At 40.8% G+C, this 18,466-nt stretch overlaps 1 protein-coding gene across 3 annotated transcripts in view; it reads right to left on the reverse strand.

Moving 5' to 3' along the window:
* The window catches only part of LOC102195413 (shisa family member 6), an 87,145-nt gene extending 69,549 nt beyond the window's left edge, over positions 1-17,596 (reverse strand). For all 3 annotated transcript variants that reach the window (XM_005739947.1, XM_005739946.1, XM_005739945.1), the window contains exons 1-5: positions 17,553-17,596; positions 16,170-17,108; positions 9,695-9,852; positions 2,786-2,881; positions 2,307-2,375 (exon numbers count right to left, since the gene is read on the reverse strand). In XM_005739947.1, coding sequence (XP_005740004.1) covers positions 2,307-2,375; positions 2,786-2,881; positions 9,695-9,852; positions 16,170-16,738 — 892 coding nt within the window. In that variant the 5' untranslated portion in view covers positions 16,739-17,108; positions 17,553-17,596. The remainder of the gene's footprint in view (positions 1-2,306; positions 2,376-2,785; positions 2,882-9,694; positions 9,853-16,169; positions 17,109-17,552) is intronic.
* Positions 17,597-18,466: the final 870 nt, after the last annotated feature.

An 18,466-nucleotide genomic window follows, 5' to 3' on the forward strand; every position in this document is an offset into this window, starting at 1 on the left:
TTTACTCTTAGATTTTAAGGTTTTTCTGTGTCTGTTAAATGAAAAGCTTTTACGCATTCTGCTATATTTTATTTGGTGTTGGTTCTGTTGCTTCGGAGCAAGTCCTTATCTGAAGTTAGCCTCAGGGGAAAATACTGTACTGTGCAAAAGTCTTGAGCCACCCCTCATTTCCTTTTTTTTTGCTTCCAAGGAGCTGGACATTGTTCTTTTTTGTTTTTTTAGTGCTCTCCAGCAGGAGATCTACAGGGTTTCTGAAGGTGTTTCCAAAATATTCTGTGGACACTGTTTGTTTGTTTGTTTGTTTGTTTGTTTTTTCCTGTTAGTCATTTAAGCATTAAAAAGCCACTTAAGTCAAGGAAAGATAGTATTGAGTTCACACAGATGGCAAAGAACCAACTTTAAAACAGCTATTTAGGCACATTGTTGCTAACAGCCTGATGCATAAACACATGATTCGTTAGTTTTTTTGCAAAAGAAAATAATCCAGCTTCATAAGAATGAAATTGCATTTTGTCATTAGCTGAAATGTGTCAGCACGGTGTGCAATGTGCCCTTGAAAAAACTGAAAAAACGTATGTACAATAACATCCTGCACACATTTCCCATTTTTCTAGCAGAATATAAAGAAATGAGGGGTGGCTCAAACCTCTTGCACAGTCCTGTACATAAAACATTCAGTGGTCATTAATACATTTAAAAAGATAATTTTTTAAATTGATTAATTATCATCTCTGATCTTTATATCTGGGTTTTATTGAAAAACCGTATCTTTTACGTATGTATATTAAGGTTTAGAGATAAATGTTCACATACATCGAGTGAAGTTGCAAACAATTTGCAATTTGAAGTCCTTTCTTGAGCTTTTCTTTATGTTGAGTACTGAGTTTTTCTGGGTATTTTTACAACAATCAATAATTTTACAATAATCCAAATGTAACCTATGTGATTGTTTTCCAGACAGAGACACACTTATTCGCTGGTTTTAGCTCAGTGAGAGTCTGTGCAGACATAACCGAGACGAGTTTCAGCGTTTCTCAGGTGACATGTTAGGACTGCGAGCTGGTCAACTCGACTGGTCCAAATTCAACTTTTGTTCAGGTTGTGTGAAGCTGAATGATCCAGAAATGTTCTCCCCTTTTTAACGACACTAGACTTTTTTTTTTAATCTCACAAAGCCATTTCCACTGCACTGTCGCTCTCTCTGTCGCTCTCTATCACTGGGACTCGAAACCTATCAGGTTACAATCATCAGTTCAATCACCAGTCCTCCTGCCACCACACTTTCTAAAGGAGAAACACCTCTTGGCACATCATTGTCACTTAAAAAGACAAGCTTGCAACAAAATGTTCTTCATGGGTCTGAATTGCAGTCTCCTGAGAATTCGGATCAGTTATGATGTTAAAAGTGAGAACTTCAAAGATGAACCACACATTTTAGGTTTAAGAACTGGAAAGGATTCAATAGCAGATTCAACATTCCATAATAGAACATAAGACTAAAGACACGATTAAGAAGCAAGTATTTTCCCGATCAAAGTCACATAAAAGTCACTCATCACGTCCTGCAGCCTCGATCATCTCCCCAAATGTTACCCAGCAGAGCTGTGTGTCAGAAACCAAATGTCCAAATGAGTCACGTTGGACATTAAGCACACTTCACCCTCCCAGCTCCCTCGTGCAAATAGAGCAGGTAATTATCTGGATAACTCACAGTCAGAAAGTGGGTGACATGCGACTCATCGCCATAAGCAAATTCAATATTTCCAGTAGTAATACAACATCTGATACAGAGGATCATCTGCTGCGTGACACAGCTGAGAAAGGGCCATTTCAACCTGATTCTCCAGGAATTCACATGTGAAAACAACTAATCACACGTTAACTCAACAAAAGAAGGAAAAACAAACAAACTTCAGACTGTGAAACTTTCACTTACCTTCCCGACTGCTGAAAAGTGTTAACCCCTGGCTAGACTCTCACTTATAAGCATCAAAGCAGCCCTGTTAATGTCTGACATCCTCACCTGTGCGTAGAGGTCATACAAATAAAGCCGACCAGTGTATTCATTCAGAGCTGCTGTCAAACAGCCACCAGCAGAAATGCAAGGGCTCTGAGAACCACCTCCCATAGAATAAATAAAATATTACAACTCTGGCACTGTACACCCGGTGACTGAGCTGTGATTATCGGCCAAGGGCACTCCACTGATCCGTGTGTGTGTGTGTGAAGTGTGAGCAACTTCTCTTATCAGGTGTGAGCAGAAAACAGGTTGTGTGGCTGGAAAATGGAAGATTTAGAGAACATACCGTAGGACATGGGGATGTCCAGATCGCCCTGCCAGGACATCTGCCCCGATTCGTCTATGGAGTGCTGCGCTATAAAAACACAACAGGCCTCTTGTTTACGGCTCATTCTTAATCTAATGCTCCTTACAGGACAATAGGAGGGAAATCTACAACTGTGCCATGCTACGTTCACACTGGCTGCCTACAGAGTTGGAAAGTGTTACTTTGTCATTGGAAGTGTGGATTTAATCATAGATAAGAAATGTGTGTCTGTGTGGGAACTTTGCAAGATGTCACTTAAAGCCATTATGAATTGTAGCGTCCAGTTTCCACTGAGCTGAAACAAAAGTCACATTCTTTGACTTTTTTTTTTACTGCGCAGTCCTGCACACAGTCATTTGGCAGAAAGAGCTCGACAGCACGGCACAGCGAGTGAAATGATTGTTATTCTGCACTTCACTGTACTGTGAAGTGAAAAACAGATAATGAGGATGGACTACCTTTCAAGTGGCCACGTCCAAGTGTGACAAACCCAGAGGAGATGAAGTTGTGCATGTCTTGGCCTCCGCTGCGCAGGTTCTCTTTTCCGTAATGTCCTGGTGAGACAAAGATTGTGGAAAATTAATATTTCAGCAACAAATTTGAGAGTTTAAAGGACGTGCTGTGTACTGTGCCTCAAGTTGAGACACAGGCTTCGTGATGCAGACTCAGATAAGCTGACATCATCTGTTTCACAACTCAAAAGGCAGTTGCATCATCATGTTAAGACTGACAACTGTTAAGTGAATCCTTCCCTGCTGTTACTGATCTCTTCATTTGTTCGATCCTCTACTGGTGAATATCTTAGTGTTCGGAGGACCTAAGGAAGATACACAAAGTGTCTGACATATTTCACATTCAGTTATTTTCCAAGTTTGTCGTCACTGTTGGAGCAGCAGAGCTGCTCGATATCCTGGATTCTCCAAAGATTATGAAAAGTTACATGAAAAGTAAAGGAAAACATGGATTATTGTGCACTTCTTGGGCCAGCTGGCATTCAAAACATTCATATTGTGACAATGGTGACTTTTTAGTATTCATAGCTGCAAGTGTGCTGTGAAGTCTCATTCATTTTTCCTCTAATAACATTATGAGACTCACAAGTTGAAAACCTTGGCCAACAGAAATCCTGCAGATTACATCGATGCGAAAACGGAACCAAACAAATGGTAAAATATTTGAAATCTTTCGAATATTTGTACATGCACGTGAACTAAAAGACCGTACTTTAGTTTAAAATGTCATTTAATTTTGAGAGCCATCTGAAAATCTACAAAAACAAGTCCCAAACAACTTTTGAATTCTGGTTCTGTTTTGTGAGCAGCAATGACAGTAACAATGTTACTCAAAATAATTAAAATGACTGAAGTCAGATAAATTGGACCAACGAATGCCGAAACACACTTTTCCTCTTCAGAGTCAGTCGCTCAGTCCTTCACAGATCAGTGCTCTCAAGACAGTTTGCTATTGGCTACCAGAGCAACATCGCCAAAGTTCAACTCACCTGAATTTACTTGACCCCCTCAGGTAAATCCATCAATTAAAAACGCTCTATTGGAAAGAATTTAACAGAAACATTTCACCATGTTAAATGCTGGTGTGGCTGCGCTTCTGAACTAAGGAGAGTCTGCAGTGAATTCCCAGCTGTTTCTGCCATTTTATAAAAGAGCAGCCGCAGATGACAAGAATACTAAACAGGGATAAAATGGCAAAACTGGCAAAACTGACTCTCAGGTGGGTTGATTAGCTTGTCAATATGCATTGCTTAAGGATGCCAGAAATGAAATCAGCAGATTTCAAGGTTTCATATTTCCTCTTTTCAGTGGCCCTTTGTTTTTTCTGAAGTAGCTGAAAGCCTTTGATAAAACTGCAGAGGTTTTGGAACCTTAGTAAGGACAGAACTGGGTTTTCATATAATTCAAACTAGATTAAAGTCTTTAAGACTTTTGGAGACGTATGTGTAAGAATGATCAATGTTAAAGCTTAAACCCTATTTGTGTTAAAAGATCTGTAATCGGTGATTTCCCCTCATCGGGATGAACACGGGTGTAACTGAGAGCCTGGTGTGAACACAAAGGAGCAACACAAGGTGTCTGCTAGCACCGTGGCAGTGTTGAGTGTTCCTGTCTCCCACAAAGCTGCCTAAAAGAAAATGAAAAATGGCAGCATTAATTAACCGATGAAAACGTTTAAAAAAAAACATGCAAACTCGTAGAGGTGGTTCATCAAACAGCTTCTCCTCCTCCTCCTCTCTGCTCTCGGTTCGCACCTCTCTGCATTAACTAGCAAAGAGTTAAATGCCTATTTCTCCAAAGAGCCACTTCAAAGTCAATAACATCACTCAGACCTTTGGGCCAGGGGAAGCGGAGATCGAACAGCATTTCAAATTATCATAATGAGAAGAAACAAGTGGGAGCATTAGGCCTGGTCTTCATCACGCCTCGGCAACACAGCTCGTTTGTTTCCTTTTATCAAACCCAGAGGATGACTAAAGCCTGATTACTGACGCACTTTGACCACCACTGTTAGTTTGAGACCTTGAAAGAAATCAGGAAATATCCGAGGATGGGAGGCAGCATTTTTCACTCCTTTTAGTGCCTGATTTTTAATACTGCTCTCTCTGTGCAGATATGAATGCTGTACTATAGCTATGTTTATTTTTTCTCACAGGGTGAAATGTTGATGATTCACAAGTTCTGTACACTCAAAGGAAAACACCTAAAACACTAAAACCATGAGCTGGAGACGCTCACCATGCTATAAATTGCTCCTGCGAGGCAGCCTGAGCCTAAAGGCGCTTCGATTTATTATTTTATTTTATTTCTACTTGATGTGTTTGCAAACTTTGAGGAAAACACTGTATGACTCCCTCTATTTGTATGAAACTCCAGCCTGAAATAGTTTGGCTTACTCTTATTTAGTTTTAAAGGGTTACTTACAGCAGCAGGATCCATATGAGTGTCACCAAAGCAAAATGGTTCCCACACATTTGTTATGCTTGGAATACCAAATATAGTGGTATCTTCATTTTTTTACAATTGTTAATTATTCCTGAAACTGAGATGGAGTGTGTCAGGACCTAAAAGTGTGACATTTCACCTCCATGAAATATAGAGAAGCATAAAAGGGCATCGACATGTTGAGTTGCACTGCAGCTGCTGGGAAGTTTAAAAACGTGTTGCTTTAAGGTGTGTTCTGGCCAAAAACTAAGGTTAACCTTGTTTCCTTTGGACATATGTTACTGCTACAGATAATGCACTAAATATACAATGTTTTAATATTTGTCTTCAGGCCAGCTTCTCGCTGTTATCATGTTCCAGTTTTGCTCCAAATAGTTCTAGGTCAAAATTCTAGGGACATTTCAGATTTCGTTACCACTGGACAGAAATAAACAGACTATTTCCCCCAGTTTGCTAAGCTAATCTAACTAGATGCTGGTTGCAGAGATTGATATCCTATATAAACAGATGAAAATGGTATCAGTCACCTGATTAAACAAATAAACAAAATCAAACTCTTTATTCAGAGCAGCATTTGTCTTTTTCCTCAAAAACCATCTGCGTGCAGAAAATGTTTTCTCTTGCATTGTTCAAAGCCTCTGAATCTGCTCACCAGGACAGCCGATTCATCTGGCATCTTGACCTGACACCGAGGTTTCTAGTTTGAAAAGGTGATTGTGCTCATTAGTCCTGCAGGAGGATGTACAATTACCCATATGAGCAAAAATCAAATGTCCCTCACCTACAGAAATCCTTCAGAGAGGAGGCAACAACAGACTGAAGATGGAAACATGGTGCAAGGTGTTGACAGTTTTGTCAGGTAGCAGTCCCATGCACCACCTTTGGAGCGCTGACAGTGAGCCAGGCCTTATTAGCCCATATCAGTGCTGGGCCACACTAATTCTCTTGTGGCTGAATGTGAACAAATCCCTCCAGCCAGGGTTAAAAATGCGGTGCAACGTTTTCTCGGGGGAGTGAAAGCTGTTAAAGCAGAGGATTAATGTCTTTTGTATTCACCACAGTGGGTTCCTTCCCATATACAGTTATATCTGAATGTCAAGTAAAATAACGGAGTACAAGTATAATACATATAATACAGACACAGTTTTTTGCTACTCTTCAAGCAAACTGATGCAATGACATCATCTTTTGAAAGTTTCAGCCCAAAGTTGTTTCCATCAAAACTAAGATGAACCCAGTTGCTGTAAGTGTCCTGAAAGGATGATTTCATTCTCCGTGTGGAAAGTGTGGAAGACATTTGTCGCCTATTTTCGCAGCAACATAGAAACTTTAGAGGACAAAATGAGAGTAGAGAACAAAACTTCAGGAAATTGAAGTGATAATGCTCACTCTGGGACAGTTCTGGAGGGGTACTATCCTCACCAGAAGACACACTCCATCACCATCATATCTTGATAGGCTATAATACAGTTTCTCCTCCGGAACAGCAAGTGCGATTTGCTCATAACGCACTGCTGATGTTTCGAGTTCACATCCAGAACACAACTTTCTACACGTCATAAACCTCTTTTAATGAGTTTCCCCCCCTTTTTTCTAACTCTGTCCTTTTTTTGGGGGAGATATGACTTGGCTCTTGTAGGCTTATAATTCTTTGAAGAGCTATTTTTTTAATCACAACATATAAAGACAGTGATAAAAAAGATTAAGAAGAGAGAATGAGCTTCATACTGTTAGAGCCCATCCGCTGAGTGTAGCTTCTTCTGAGTATATTTTATTCTCTTTCATGGTTGTATATCAGTGTTTCACAGAAGTCTATTCAAATCTGTCTTCATTCTCTCTGCCCATTAACTCTGATTTGTTGCAGCGATCCAGAGGATGGTTTCAGGCTGCCAAAAGAATACTGCACCTGTGGGATCATCGACATCTTTCTTTCTTTTTCTGCTTAAATAGCTGGCTTAAATAGTAAACACCATGAGGTCAAGGAAAGGATGAAGCAGGAATTCAAGTTCATCTACTGTTTGAAACAGACGAGCAGTGAAGAAACATGAAATGTAAATCGCTCCAATAGAGTCCAAGGATAAAAATATAGAACTAAAACATAAACACGTCCTCTTTAGCTCAGACCTCTTCTACTACTTTAAAATTACTGCAGTGTTTTGTTGTCGCCCTCATAAAAACTTACATTTCCTCAGTTTCTCGATATAATGAAAACCAAACGCAGTCTTATGAGACGTGTGTGTTTTGTGCATAAACTGATCTGTCTTTGTAATGTTCTGTAAAGCTAACAATAATTATGATAATGAAAATAAAGCCGCATGCTGCCAAGCAGCAACAAACTCTCCCCATTCTTCTGGTGTAAATGAGTGGGCTCACAAATCCACATACTTAACAGTAGTAGTAATAATATGTTGCAATACATCGTGTAAATGCTCGCACTAACACTGTAATACTTAAACGAGATAGTTTTCCTCATTTTAAATTCCCATCACTGTCCAAAATTTCAGCCATCTCAGCCTAAACATCCGTCATCCTCCTTAAGGTCACCATTCACCCGTTCACTGGGAGGTCTTCTGTTCACACAGCAAACAATAGCCGGGTAATAAAACACGGGTTTCATAATTTACCAACATCTTTTCTGTGGGTGTTACCATATACTGAAGAAAGTTATGTGTCACTTTGTGAATCACACACAGACTAGTCCTTACACGGTGTTTGTACTCACACAAACAGACACTGAAGCTTATTCTAAAAGCTGCTTCAATGTTTAATCAAAGCGGATGAGCTTTTAAACTTACCCCTAGTGCATTTCTGCTACTTTGGCGTCACTTCTGCCTGTTTCAGGTTAACGGTTGGTAAATAGTAAATGGCCTGTATTTGTGTAGCGCTTTTCTAGTCCCTAAGGACCCCAAAGCGCTTTACACAACCGGTCATCCACCCATTGGTGATGGCAGCTACATTGTAGCCACAGCCACCCTGGGGCGCACTGACAGAGGCGAGGCTGCTGGACACTGGCGCCAGCGGGCCCTCTGACCACCACCAGTAGGCAACGGGTGAAGTGTTTCGCCCAAGGACACAACGACTGAGACTGTCCAAGCCGGGGCTCGAACCGGCAACCTTCCGATTACAAGGCGAACTCCCAACTCTTGAGCCACGATCGCCAGGGTTAAACCTAGAATTGGTTTATGGTTTAGGTAATAGTCTCAGGCTTGGTTGTGATGTTTAAAGAATGCATTAATGCCAATAAAGATTGTCAAACAGACATGCATGTGTGTATGTGTGCCTCTCCCGCAGGCTTCCTGGCTTTGACAACTTTTTGAACCAGTGCTGCAGCTTATACGCCAAATTACTACTGCATCAGAAAGTGATTGTATTAGCTCAACCTTGACAAATAAAATGCAGTTTATTACTTTAAAGATACACTCACTAATTCAGTTAAAAGTTCCAGTACCAAAGGCAATATCTCAGAAAACATCCCCCTGGGTCTCGGCTGTTGTTTTGAGAGTTTATGAAGTTCACCTTTGAATCCCAAAGCAGAGCAAAATGGCAACAAATTATAGGAAAATGATGGAAAAGAACGTACACTGTATTATTTTCGACCATCTGAGTTGGTGATTATGTGAGACGTGATTTACTTTTCTTTCTTGTTTGCTTTTCTTTGGTAAAACACAAACTTATAGGCTTGTGTTGCTTGTCCTGTCTGTTGGAGCGGTTCCATTTCAATCATATATGCCAATGAAATCAAATCATTCTGTAGCAGAAAATGAGTCATGCTCTGATATCCTGCTACTCAGTATGAGCTCTCCTCTGACACTTCATGTTGGGTGGTGGTGCTGATGGAGAAAATGGTGAAGGCAGAATGACACCAGAGTAAAACATAACACTACGGAATCTGGGACACCATACTAGGGCACTTAGCAAACAAGCTAATCCCTGGAGCAGGGATCTGGAGACCAACCAGATAAAAGTAGCAGGAACAGCGTTACACCAGAATTATCTCTGGACAAAAAGCTGGCGTAATCCCGCAAAACATTATAGTTTACGACTCAATTTTTAGCCAATGCTGAATAGGCTTATGCAACCTTAGCATGAGGAAGAGGAGAACTCAGACAGAGGATTGTGCTTCATTTATGCACCTCCGTGAGTGCTGGCTCTACAGAGCAACTCAAGAAAAAGGATCTGTTTCACTGGACGCCAATCACAGGACGCTGTGGCAGATTAACCAGAGCAAAGGAGGTCTCTGTTTATGCCTGCACGTCACAACATCGTAAAGCTGGATTTGTAAATGGACGTACGGTGAGAGCTACACATGAAGCCAGTTATTTGGCCTTCAGACACACACACACACACACACACAGTCTATTTTACAGTCTGACTTATTGATCCCAATAAAAGCAGAGCAGTGTCACCTACCGTGGTTTGCTGCCTTGGTGTGAACAGGTGTGTAATGATTCTTCAAGGTTCTGACCGGTGTCTCATCTTTGGGGGACCCGTCAAGCGCTGCGATGTTTTCGTGCTCATACTGAGATATGGGAACCGGTCCTTGTTGTCTCAAAATGTCAGCCAGGGCTCTGAAAGGAAACCGCAGTGATGTTAAAAACATGAACTGATATGTTCTCGTTTCCAACTGCCAACATTTTCTTTTCTTAGCTCTTCTTAATTTGTTTAGCTGCAGCTTCAATTTGAGCCACAGAGGTTTGGGGCAAGGCGAAAAGGAAATCCTAATTACATCCACAATCACGAGGGAGTCAGGTGGTCAATAAAGCAATGCACACGATACAGAGTGTTATTTGTACCGGACTCAAGCTCGAGGCCTGTTTGCAAAGCGATAAATCCGTGTCTTTTCTTTGCAGCCGCAAAATAAAAGTGATATTTCACTAATTCTGCTTCCAACTTTTGGAGGCTCAGTGTCTGTCTCTGACACGGAGTGCCAGCAGTGCGCTTTCTTAGAAGAAATGAAAGGGCAATTTAACTGTGTCAATGTCAACCTAAAGGAACCACATAGTCCACTTTTCCATAACTCTGTGACTTTGGGAGATATACTGTATATTAATAGCATTTCCCTTCCAGGATGAGCACACTTTAGCTGTTTCGTTTTCACAGACAGAGGCGACCTGATTTTGCATTGTCCCAGTTGATACCTCATTGCGTGCAGCAGGAGCACATCCTGTATAGTTTGCAGGAACTGACCCAACTTTAATCAGGTATAAAACTGCAAAATGTGAAGGAAGCAAGTTTCACACAGCTTCTTCAAAACTGTAGGAGCAGCTGTTATAAATGTGATGACTGTTTATATGGAATATATTCTATCTATCTATGTTATTTACAAAGAAGAAGACTCAATATGTAAAAAAGTACTAGGTAAAAATAAAGTCCTAAAAGTAAGTTACAAGTTTAGATAAACTTTGTGCCATGATTACATGAGCTCGGCTATATACAATATTCATAAAAGCTCATGTAAAGAAGAATCTTTTAGGATACAATAAGAAAAAAATTTGGAGCAAGAATAATCAGTCAAAGATGCATAATCCAATCTGATCATATTTTACAGTCAGAACATTAGAGATTTTAAAATGAAGGCAGCCTCAAAATGAACTGAGAAAAATAATTACTGTGGTAAACCAAGTTTTACAGTAGTAATTACAAAGGGGCAAGAATCGATCCTTGGGGAACACCGCAGTTAAACTCACCTACTGTTGTTAGAGATCTAATAGCAACACTGTGTATGTAACAACTTTAATATAAAGGATAGGTATAATATTGCATATGTTTTCTTGTTGAACTGAAATGAAAGCAAAAATCCTCCAATTTCAGTGATTTACGTGAACGTGAGTGAGTCGAACTGTGTTTTGAATCTCATGCTGATGCCACTACTAAAAAAGTTCAACAAAGACTGTTCTTTTTAAGGAAAATGAGATCTTTTAACGTCTCATGTGAGATGTTGTCCTTGTTTTATAGAAGTTTTATCGAATTTGTGATGTCTTTTTGTATCGCTGCCTGGTTTGGTAACCTGACGGTGAAGAATAAGAATCGGTTGGGACTTCTGGTAAAAACTGCTAGCAAAATTTCAGGGCGCTGGCAAGATGGACTTTTGGCCATTTACAATAGAAATGTGCTTAGAAAGGCTCATTCTATTATTAATTGTGTGAACCATCCACTTCACAGTGAGTTTGAGTTGTTGCCTTCCGGCCGCCGTTTTAGAATACCTCCGAGGAGGACTAAAAGACTCCAGGTCTCTTTTATCCCTACTGCATCTTGTCTCCTTAATGGCAAATAATTGTCCTTGAATTTTCTATCATTATTATTGTTATTATTGTTTTATAGTATTGTTCTGTTTGTTCTTATCCTCCTGCTGCTAAACTAATTTCCCCTTGTGGGACAATAAAGAAATTGAATTGAATTGAATTGAATTGTTGTAAGACGCCTTTCATTTGTCTTTGAACATCTACAAAGTTACAGGTGAGCTGTGCAGGGTTAGATTTGAATAAGAATGTGTTTAGCCACATGCTAAATAGTAACAATTATGGAAACTTGGAGCTTTTACATTTCAAATGAAGTCTCGTCCTTATTGATGTTATACGTTTTCTGATAAAACTGTCATATAAAGGGTTTGAACATTAACCAGACTCCGCTCCCAAACCCTAGATGTGGTCTCCCGTGTCCTGGTGGATGTGAAGAGGTAAGTCAAACCAACCGCCCTGCACCGCGCTGCCCCAGACGCTCACAAGCACCAAATGTGTAACTAGCATAAATTGCATCTTGTTTGTTTTTTTTCCGAGAAAAGCGATCAATAAAACTTTAGCTCTCACTCACATTTCTTGCGTTTCGGTGAAGGTCACAGACCAAACAGCAAAGGTCTGCCAACAGCTCAATATTCTGCTCACATTCCTCCCTCAGTCACAGAGGTAGGAGTCTAAATCACTTTGGAGAAGCACCGGAAATTAAGAGAGACGCTCACACTTTTCAGGAGCAGGCCCTTGCCAAATATAAAGCTAATCCCATGTTCCACTACTTCTTTGTGGTCACGGCTGTCAGCATGAATGTCTGCTGCCAGCCTCTGAGGTCTATTCCAGCAGACATCATTACAACAGCTCTATGTGCCAAATGGCTGGTGAAAATAAATAAATCATAAAAAGAGGGAAAATGCTACTGAGCACCCAGCAGGCCGTGCCTCCTCGTTTAATTGTCCTCTCTCTAAACTCTCGACACCAGCCCTCATATTGAAGTGGTGACATTAAGCAGATCCACTTGAAAGTACACCCCATGGCTAGGATGGAAAAGCAGTACGAAGGCATAAATCTAAATGTTGCTTCACTTTTCAGAGTACAGACTAAAAAAAAATCTGCATCGTGATATTTGTTGTTATTTTTGTGTCCATTACAAACACAACACTGTATTATAAAGTCCATATGGATATTAAAAGCTTGCTGTGCCAGCTTTTGAAAGGAGAAAGCCAACACTCTAGCTTAAATTGAATCTATAATTGATTTGCTGAAAAGGTTTCTTTGTGTTGTTTGTCAGAGCTTGAATTTGGACATTTTCTATCAAGAACTTGTTACTGTGTTTCTCTAAGAAAGACAGCTGAGTAATCTCCCTCGACATTTTCAAATCAGCAGGCAACAAAGCTTCATGACCCGAGCATAACAATGCGCAATTATCATTAAGTCAACTTCTGGGCTCTGGAGAGAAACAAGACATCCTCTACTGCTCTGTCCAGAGTCAACTATGGATAATACGAGGTGACTCCAGAGACTATTGAACACCAGCAGTGACTAACTGACTATAATTTTTCTTTAATTGTGGGTGGAAAATGCAATTTTAGTCAAACCTACGACTAATTAAACACTATCCTTAATTATCCTTTTAATACCTGCTTCAGTGACGACGGAATATCCATCAGACATGGAAGCAATCAGCTACGTGGAAAATGTCTATCAAACAGTAAAACAGACAGTGGTTTTCCATTTTACCTTTTCTGCAGGAATGCTGACAGTATGGAAGCCCGTTTCCGCCACTAAAAAAAAGGATCCATAACTCAAAATTTCGAGTTATTTTCTCGAAATTTCGAGTTATTTTCTTGAAATTTCGACATATTAACTCAAAATTTTGAGAAAAGCAACTCGAAATTTCGAGTTAGCGGCTGCCAATCAGTAATCTACGTGAATGACGTCATTTCCATGTTAACCGGAAGCTGAAGCCCTCAGCTACAAATGCTACAGCTAAGCTACCGGTATTACATCCAGTCGTGAATGCACAGATTGCTGAGTGTTTTCATCCTGGCTTCACAAATGATGAAATCCTTGTGTTATTAGCTGAATCACATGGTGTTACTATCAGCAAACATACTTTAATTTGTTGGGATCCGGTTTTGAGTGCGCGGTCCTGCGCCATATGCTTCCGGGTAACAAGAAAGCGACCTCATTCACGTATATTTTTGATTGGCAGAGCTAACTCGAAATTTTGAGAAAAGTAACTCGAAATTTCGAGTTATTTTCTCGAAATTTCGAGATAATAACTCAAAATTTCGAGAAAATAACTCGAAATTTCGAGTTATGGATACTAGCTTTTTTTTGTTTTAGTGGCGGAAACGGGCTTCCATATTACGGAGATGCATCTAAAAAGATTTTTTTAATCTCAAGGTGGAAACCAAAATTCAAAACACATGAAATTCTATCTAACCACACACCACACGAACAATAAAAGAACCCCTACTGTAGAAATTTACTCTATAACAGCATGAGCTGATATACTACGATACCATAAAAGTCATTCCTGTGGACGAAAGCAACCTATAAAGACTTCTGTAACATTATGGCATCACAGTTACAGTCACCACACTCTGCTAAATCTTCAGAACAGTCCACCATCAGATCCTCTGTTACCTAAAATGTTTCAGCCATGAGCAAAGTAGGCCACGTGGTCTTTTGCTGGTATCTGAGGAACTGAACACCAAGTTTATTTCTTTTATCTTTAATGTCAGCACAATGCATGTCAAAACTGTGAAGCCAAATAACAAGGACATAACTATTAGATCCTTTGGTGTTTTTCCATGATGACTTTTGTGCTACCATTTGGCATAAAGTTGCTTCTAAAATGTTTCCTATCATCCTTATTATTATTATCACATTATAGTTCATTGTAAAATAATAGTTCAGAAAGGCAGAATAGGCATAATTTTTTCCATTCGAAGTATCATTCAGTCTGTGTCAGGTGACATGCGATCTGTGTGCTGCCATTTCACAGACCTCTTCCAGAAAGATGGGGTGGCCACAGTGGCTCACTTCCATTTAAAGCTACAGACAGTGAAAGAGCCAAATTTGAAACCACAGCTGCACACATTTGGTAGCAAACATGAACAACTAGTGTGGCATTTTGAGCTATCGTGCCAAAGAGGATGATTAAAATGTAGATTTACTTTATCTGTAATCCCTTTGTTATTAAAGATAAGAAAGAAAACAAAGTTTTCAGTCGCTCTAGGGTTCTATGGATGGATGGATAGACAGACAGTGACAACACTTGAAGTGAGAAATAAGCTCCCAATGATCTTGCATCTGGCCTTTGATTTGCATAAAGTACCAAAGTTCTCAGTTTTATTCAAATAGGGAGTAGGGTCCTGCACGTTTTATCACTTAGAATGCAATGCAAAGCCTCCAGACTGCACTGCATGGAAAATAAATGAGAAATTTGGAAATGATATATCCTGCTGAAATGAACCACAGTCTGAATTTTTCCACAGTTATCTGGCTATTTCTGGGCTGCAGACAATACAGTCCTGAAAGATCAGTTATTCTTTGTAATTTATTAAGAGTCTAGCTGCAATACTCCAAGCTTTCAAATTGACAGTCATAAATTTTTCAAATTATAAGAAACTGCAAGATTTTACACCCAGGTTAAAGCTTTCTATACAACAGCACACCATTTGCAGTGTTTAGCACAGCAGACTTTCAAATGCACAACGGTGCCCATAATTTGGTCAGCGGAATTATTTTTAGGCAACAAAAAATGCCTTGAAGCTGAAAAAATAGACGAAGAGGTCTGATTCAGGACATAAGGATGGAAACAGAAGTCATTTGCATGGAAAATATCTTATAATTGACTTTCTGATGATGATGATGATGTGTGTGTGTGGGGGGGGCAAACATTGCCTTTGGCCTGTTCCACACATCATACAGCAATTTGTTCAGCTTGTGACTGAAATGGCTACAGGATGTGGTTTTATGTGGCTTTAATATTCACTGAGCAATTCAGTGACCACTACTGGTGCCTCGAGGACTTAAAAAAAAAGTCATTGCAAAAGAGACCACTCCCATCACGATGAACGTGATCACTTATAATGGTTTTCAGTGGCATTTGCTTTATTCCCTGGAGGTTTGACAGACATAAAATACCACCACCCGCCTTCAAGGATTGCCAGAGAATGGGATGTGTGCCCTGTAAAGGTATCTATGATTTTTTTTAAAGCAAATCTCTGGGAAAAAGAGTAATGGCAATGTTAAAAGGTCATGGGGTAGACTGAACCCATGATACTGAAGGTGTAAGTTATGTGCGTTACTATAGATTAGTTGATTCCCCATGAGAGCAACTATATAGATTGGGTTTTAAATCTATTGGAAGGAATTGACAGCAAAAAATCTGATTGGGAGCTGAAGTCTGTGTCAATCTGCAAAAAAGGCTTCCCCATCTGATCACTTGATAAACTGTAGTTTTAAGAATTAGTCTTAATTACTCTGACACATGAAAACAGGTTCAGATTTATATGAGTAAACGGCACTGACAGAGTCCAGACAGGAACACAAGTGTAAAACTGAAATTACATAAAGGACATCTTTTAAAATTTATAATCCAGATTGGATTGTGACAACATTAAAAAAAGAAAAAAAGATCTCACCTGTGCACGTTCATTTCCTGAGGGGGCTTCGTGGCTTTATCGTAGGCAACTTTTGCAGAAATCCCAATGGCAATGATGAGCGCAATGACCCCGCAGGTGATGTACACTGTGGTGTTGGTCTGGTCCAGCGCGGGGTCGTACGTGTCACCTGTTGGCGCCGGTGACGGGGGCTGGGTTTTGATCCAGTCCGGGGTGATGTAGTTGTTGCAGCTGTTCTGCTCCAGCCGCTTACCCCGGTCCGCGCAGCAGAAGCGCAGAAAGCAGCTGCCGCAGCAGAAGCGGTGATCGGTATTGTTGCAGGCGAACGCGTTGTCGAACTGACCGCTCACGTCGTAGTAGCCCTTACAGGTGTCGTGCTGGAACGCGACGAGCGGCGGAGCCTGGACCTGGGTGATCTTCCCCGGGACGGCGGCGGCTCCCGGGACCGCGGTGGTGCTGCCGTTGACCTCCTTCACCTTTGGGATCCTCCTCAGCGGGGTTTTGTTCTTTTTGTTGGTGGTGGCGGCGCACAGGACATTCAGAGGGTCTAAGTAAACCAAAAGAAGCAGAAGGTGCTTTATCCCCATCATTTGATGACGCGCTGGTGTTTGTTTGCTGGCCCCCACTCTCTTCTCTTTCTTCACTGAATATCACTCTTCCACTTCTTACCGGGTGGAGCTTCTTGCGGGTTTCTTCACCGCGGGTACTCCTGTCTGCGCCGAGCTCTTGATCACGGACTTTAACTGGCAGATTTTGCACTCATCGGACACGCAATGCATCTTCACACGTCGTGGTCATCCAATAAAGAGCGTGTTTTTCTTCTAAAGTTGGGTCTGACCAAAGGTCTGGATTTATATCTGGACACAGATACCCGATAAATACACAGAGTCCTTCAGGGGAATCTGTCTTTGCTTTGCCACGAGCTGTTGGTCTCGAGTATGATCGGGGCTCTTAGTTACACTGTGGAGAAGAGAGGGGTTATCCATGAGAAACTTTGTCAATACAGACAGAGATAAAGCTGCGACAACCGGACCGTCTTTAAACACGCGAACACTTTCAGCACCGTGGACAGCGCCCAAGTTTCCCTTTGGTTTGCTGGAGCGCTTCAGCACCCGGAAAGTAAAAAAAAAAAAAACACCGACCCGTTTCTATATTCATATAATTCAAAACACCAATATCGGCCACTTTGGTTTAAAAAAAGAACCAATTCTTAATGTTGACTTGCACGGAGATCCCAAATATGCCGCTGCGTTGCGTTGTGTCGCCTCATCTGTTTCCATTTTATGCGCAAACTTTATTTCTTCCGACTTCCTGACCTGTAAAGTAACTTCTGCTCGTTTCTAAAGAGAGATAAATGGTAAATGGTCTGATTTAAAGAGAGAGAAGAAGAACATGAGGACTTACCAGGTTAACAGTGGCCGGTAACAGGGTTGTCTCAGCCACTGCCACTGAATCAAAGAGCCTCGGCAAGACAAGAGGCAAGACCTCTCTCTCCTCTCCGGCCCGCCTCCTTCCATCGCTCTCTCTCTCTCTCTCTCTCTCTCTCTCTCGCTCTCTGTCTTCCCCACCCACGTCACCGATACAGGTACTTCACTTAATTATCAATCATCTCTGCTCCCCTCTCCTTTGGTCATATGCCTGCAGGCTGCACTCGATAAGTCGCGAGGTGGAAAAAACACAAAGATAACAGTGTATTAGAAGTTGTCTGCAGAGGCGAGGCGCTGCTGTTGGTGTATATTCACGCATCAGTGCGCACACAAGCTGTGCGTGCGTGCGTGCGTGTGTGTGCGTGTCTATGCAAACATGCCCCAGCTGGTTTACTTTAGAATTATAAATCAAAGCCCATCCAAGTGGAGGGGGAGGTGAGACGGATTTGGGCGCTGCAGAAATATCTTGAAGCGGGGAGGAAGTTTTAATTTGACGTTCAGAGTAAAAGCTGAATTTAGGGAAAGGGCTACTTTAAGAAAGGTTAATATTAAGCACATACATATGAGAGTATTTCAGAAATCCTGCTTTTGCAATCTGATTACTCATCCCTTCACTTTAATGCCAACATCTGACTGACATATTTGAATATTCTGTACACTGATGGGAAACAAATGACTTTAAGATGACATTTTCTCATTTCTCCGCAGCTCCCAGAAAATATTTTCTACAAATGCTGACTTGATTTTCAGGATATGCTTCACAGATCTGACAATTTAAAAGTAAAACTTGAGAATGTTTTACTAAATATGGCTTTTGGGAATCATGACTTCGGGCTGCTATTTAATTTCAGTGTTAAAGATTTTCCTAAAATCATTTTCCCATTGAAGTCA

This window comes from Pundamilia nyererei, unplaced genomic scaffold, assembly GCF_000239375.1.
Source record: "Pundamilia nyererei isolate P.nyererei 1_Seehausen unplaced genomic scaffold, PunNye1.0 scaffold00095, whole genome shotgun sequence".
In the NCBI taxonomy this organism is placed as follows: domain Eukaryota; kingdom Metazoa; phylum Chordata; class Actinopteri; order Cichliformes; family Cichlidae; genus Pundamilia; species Pundamilia nyererei.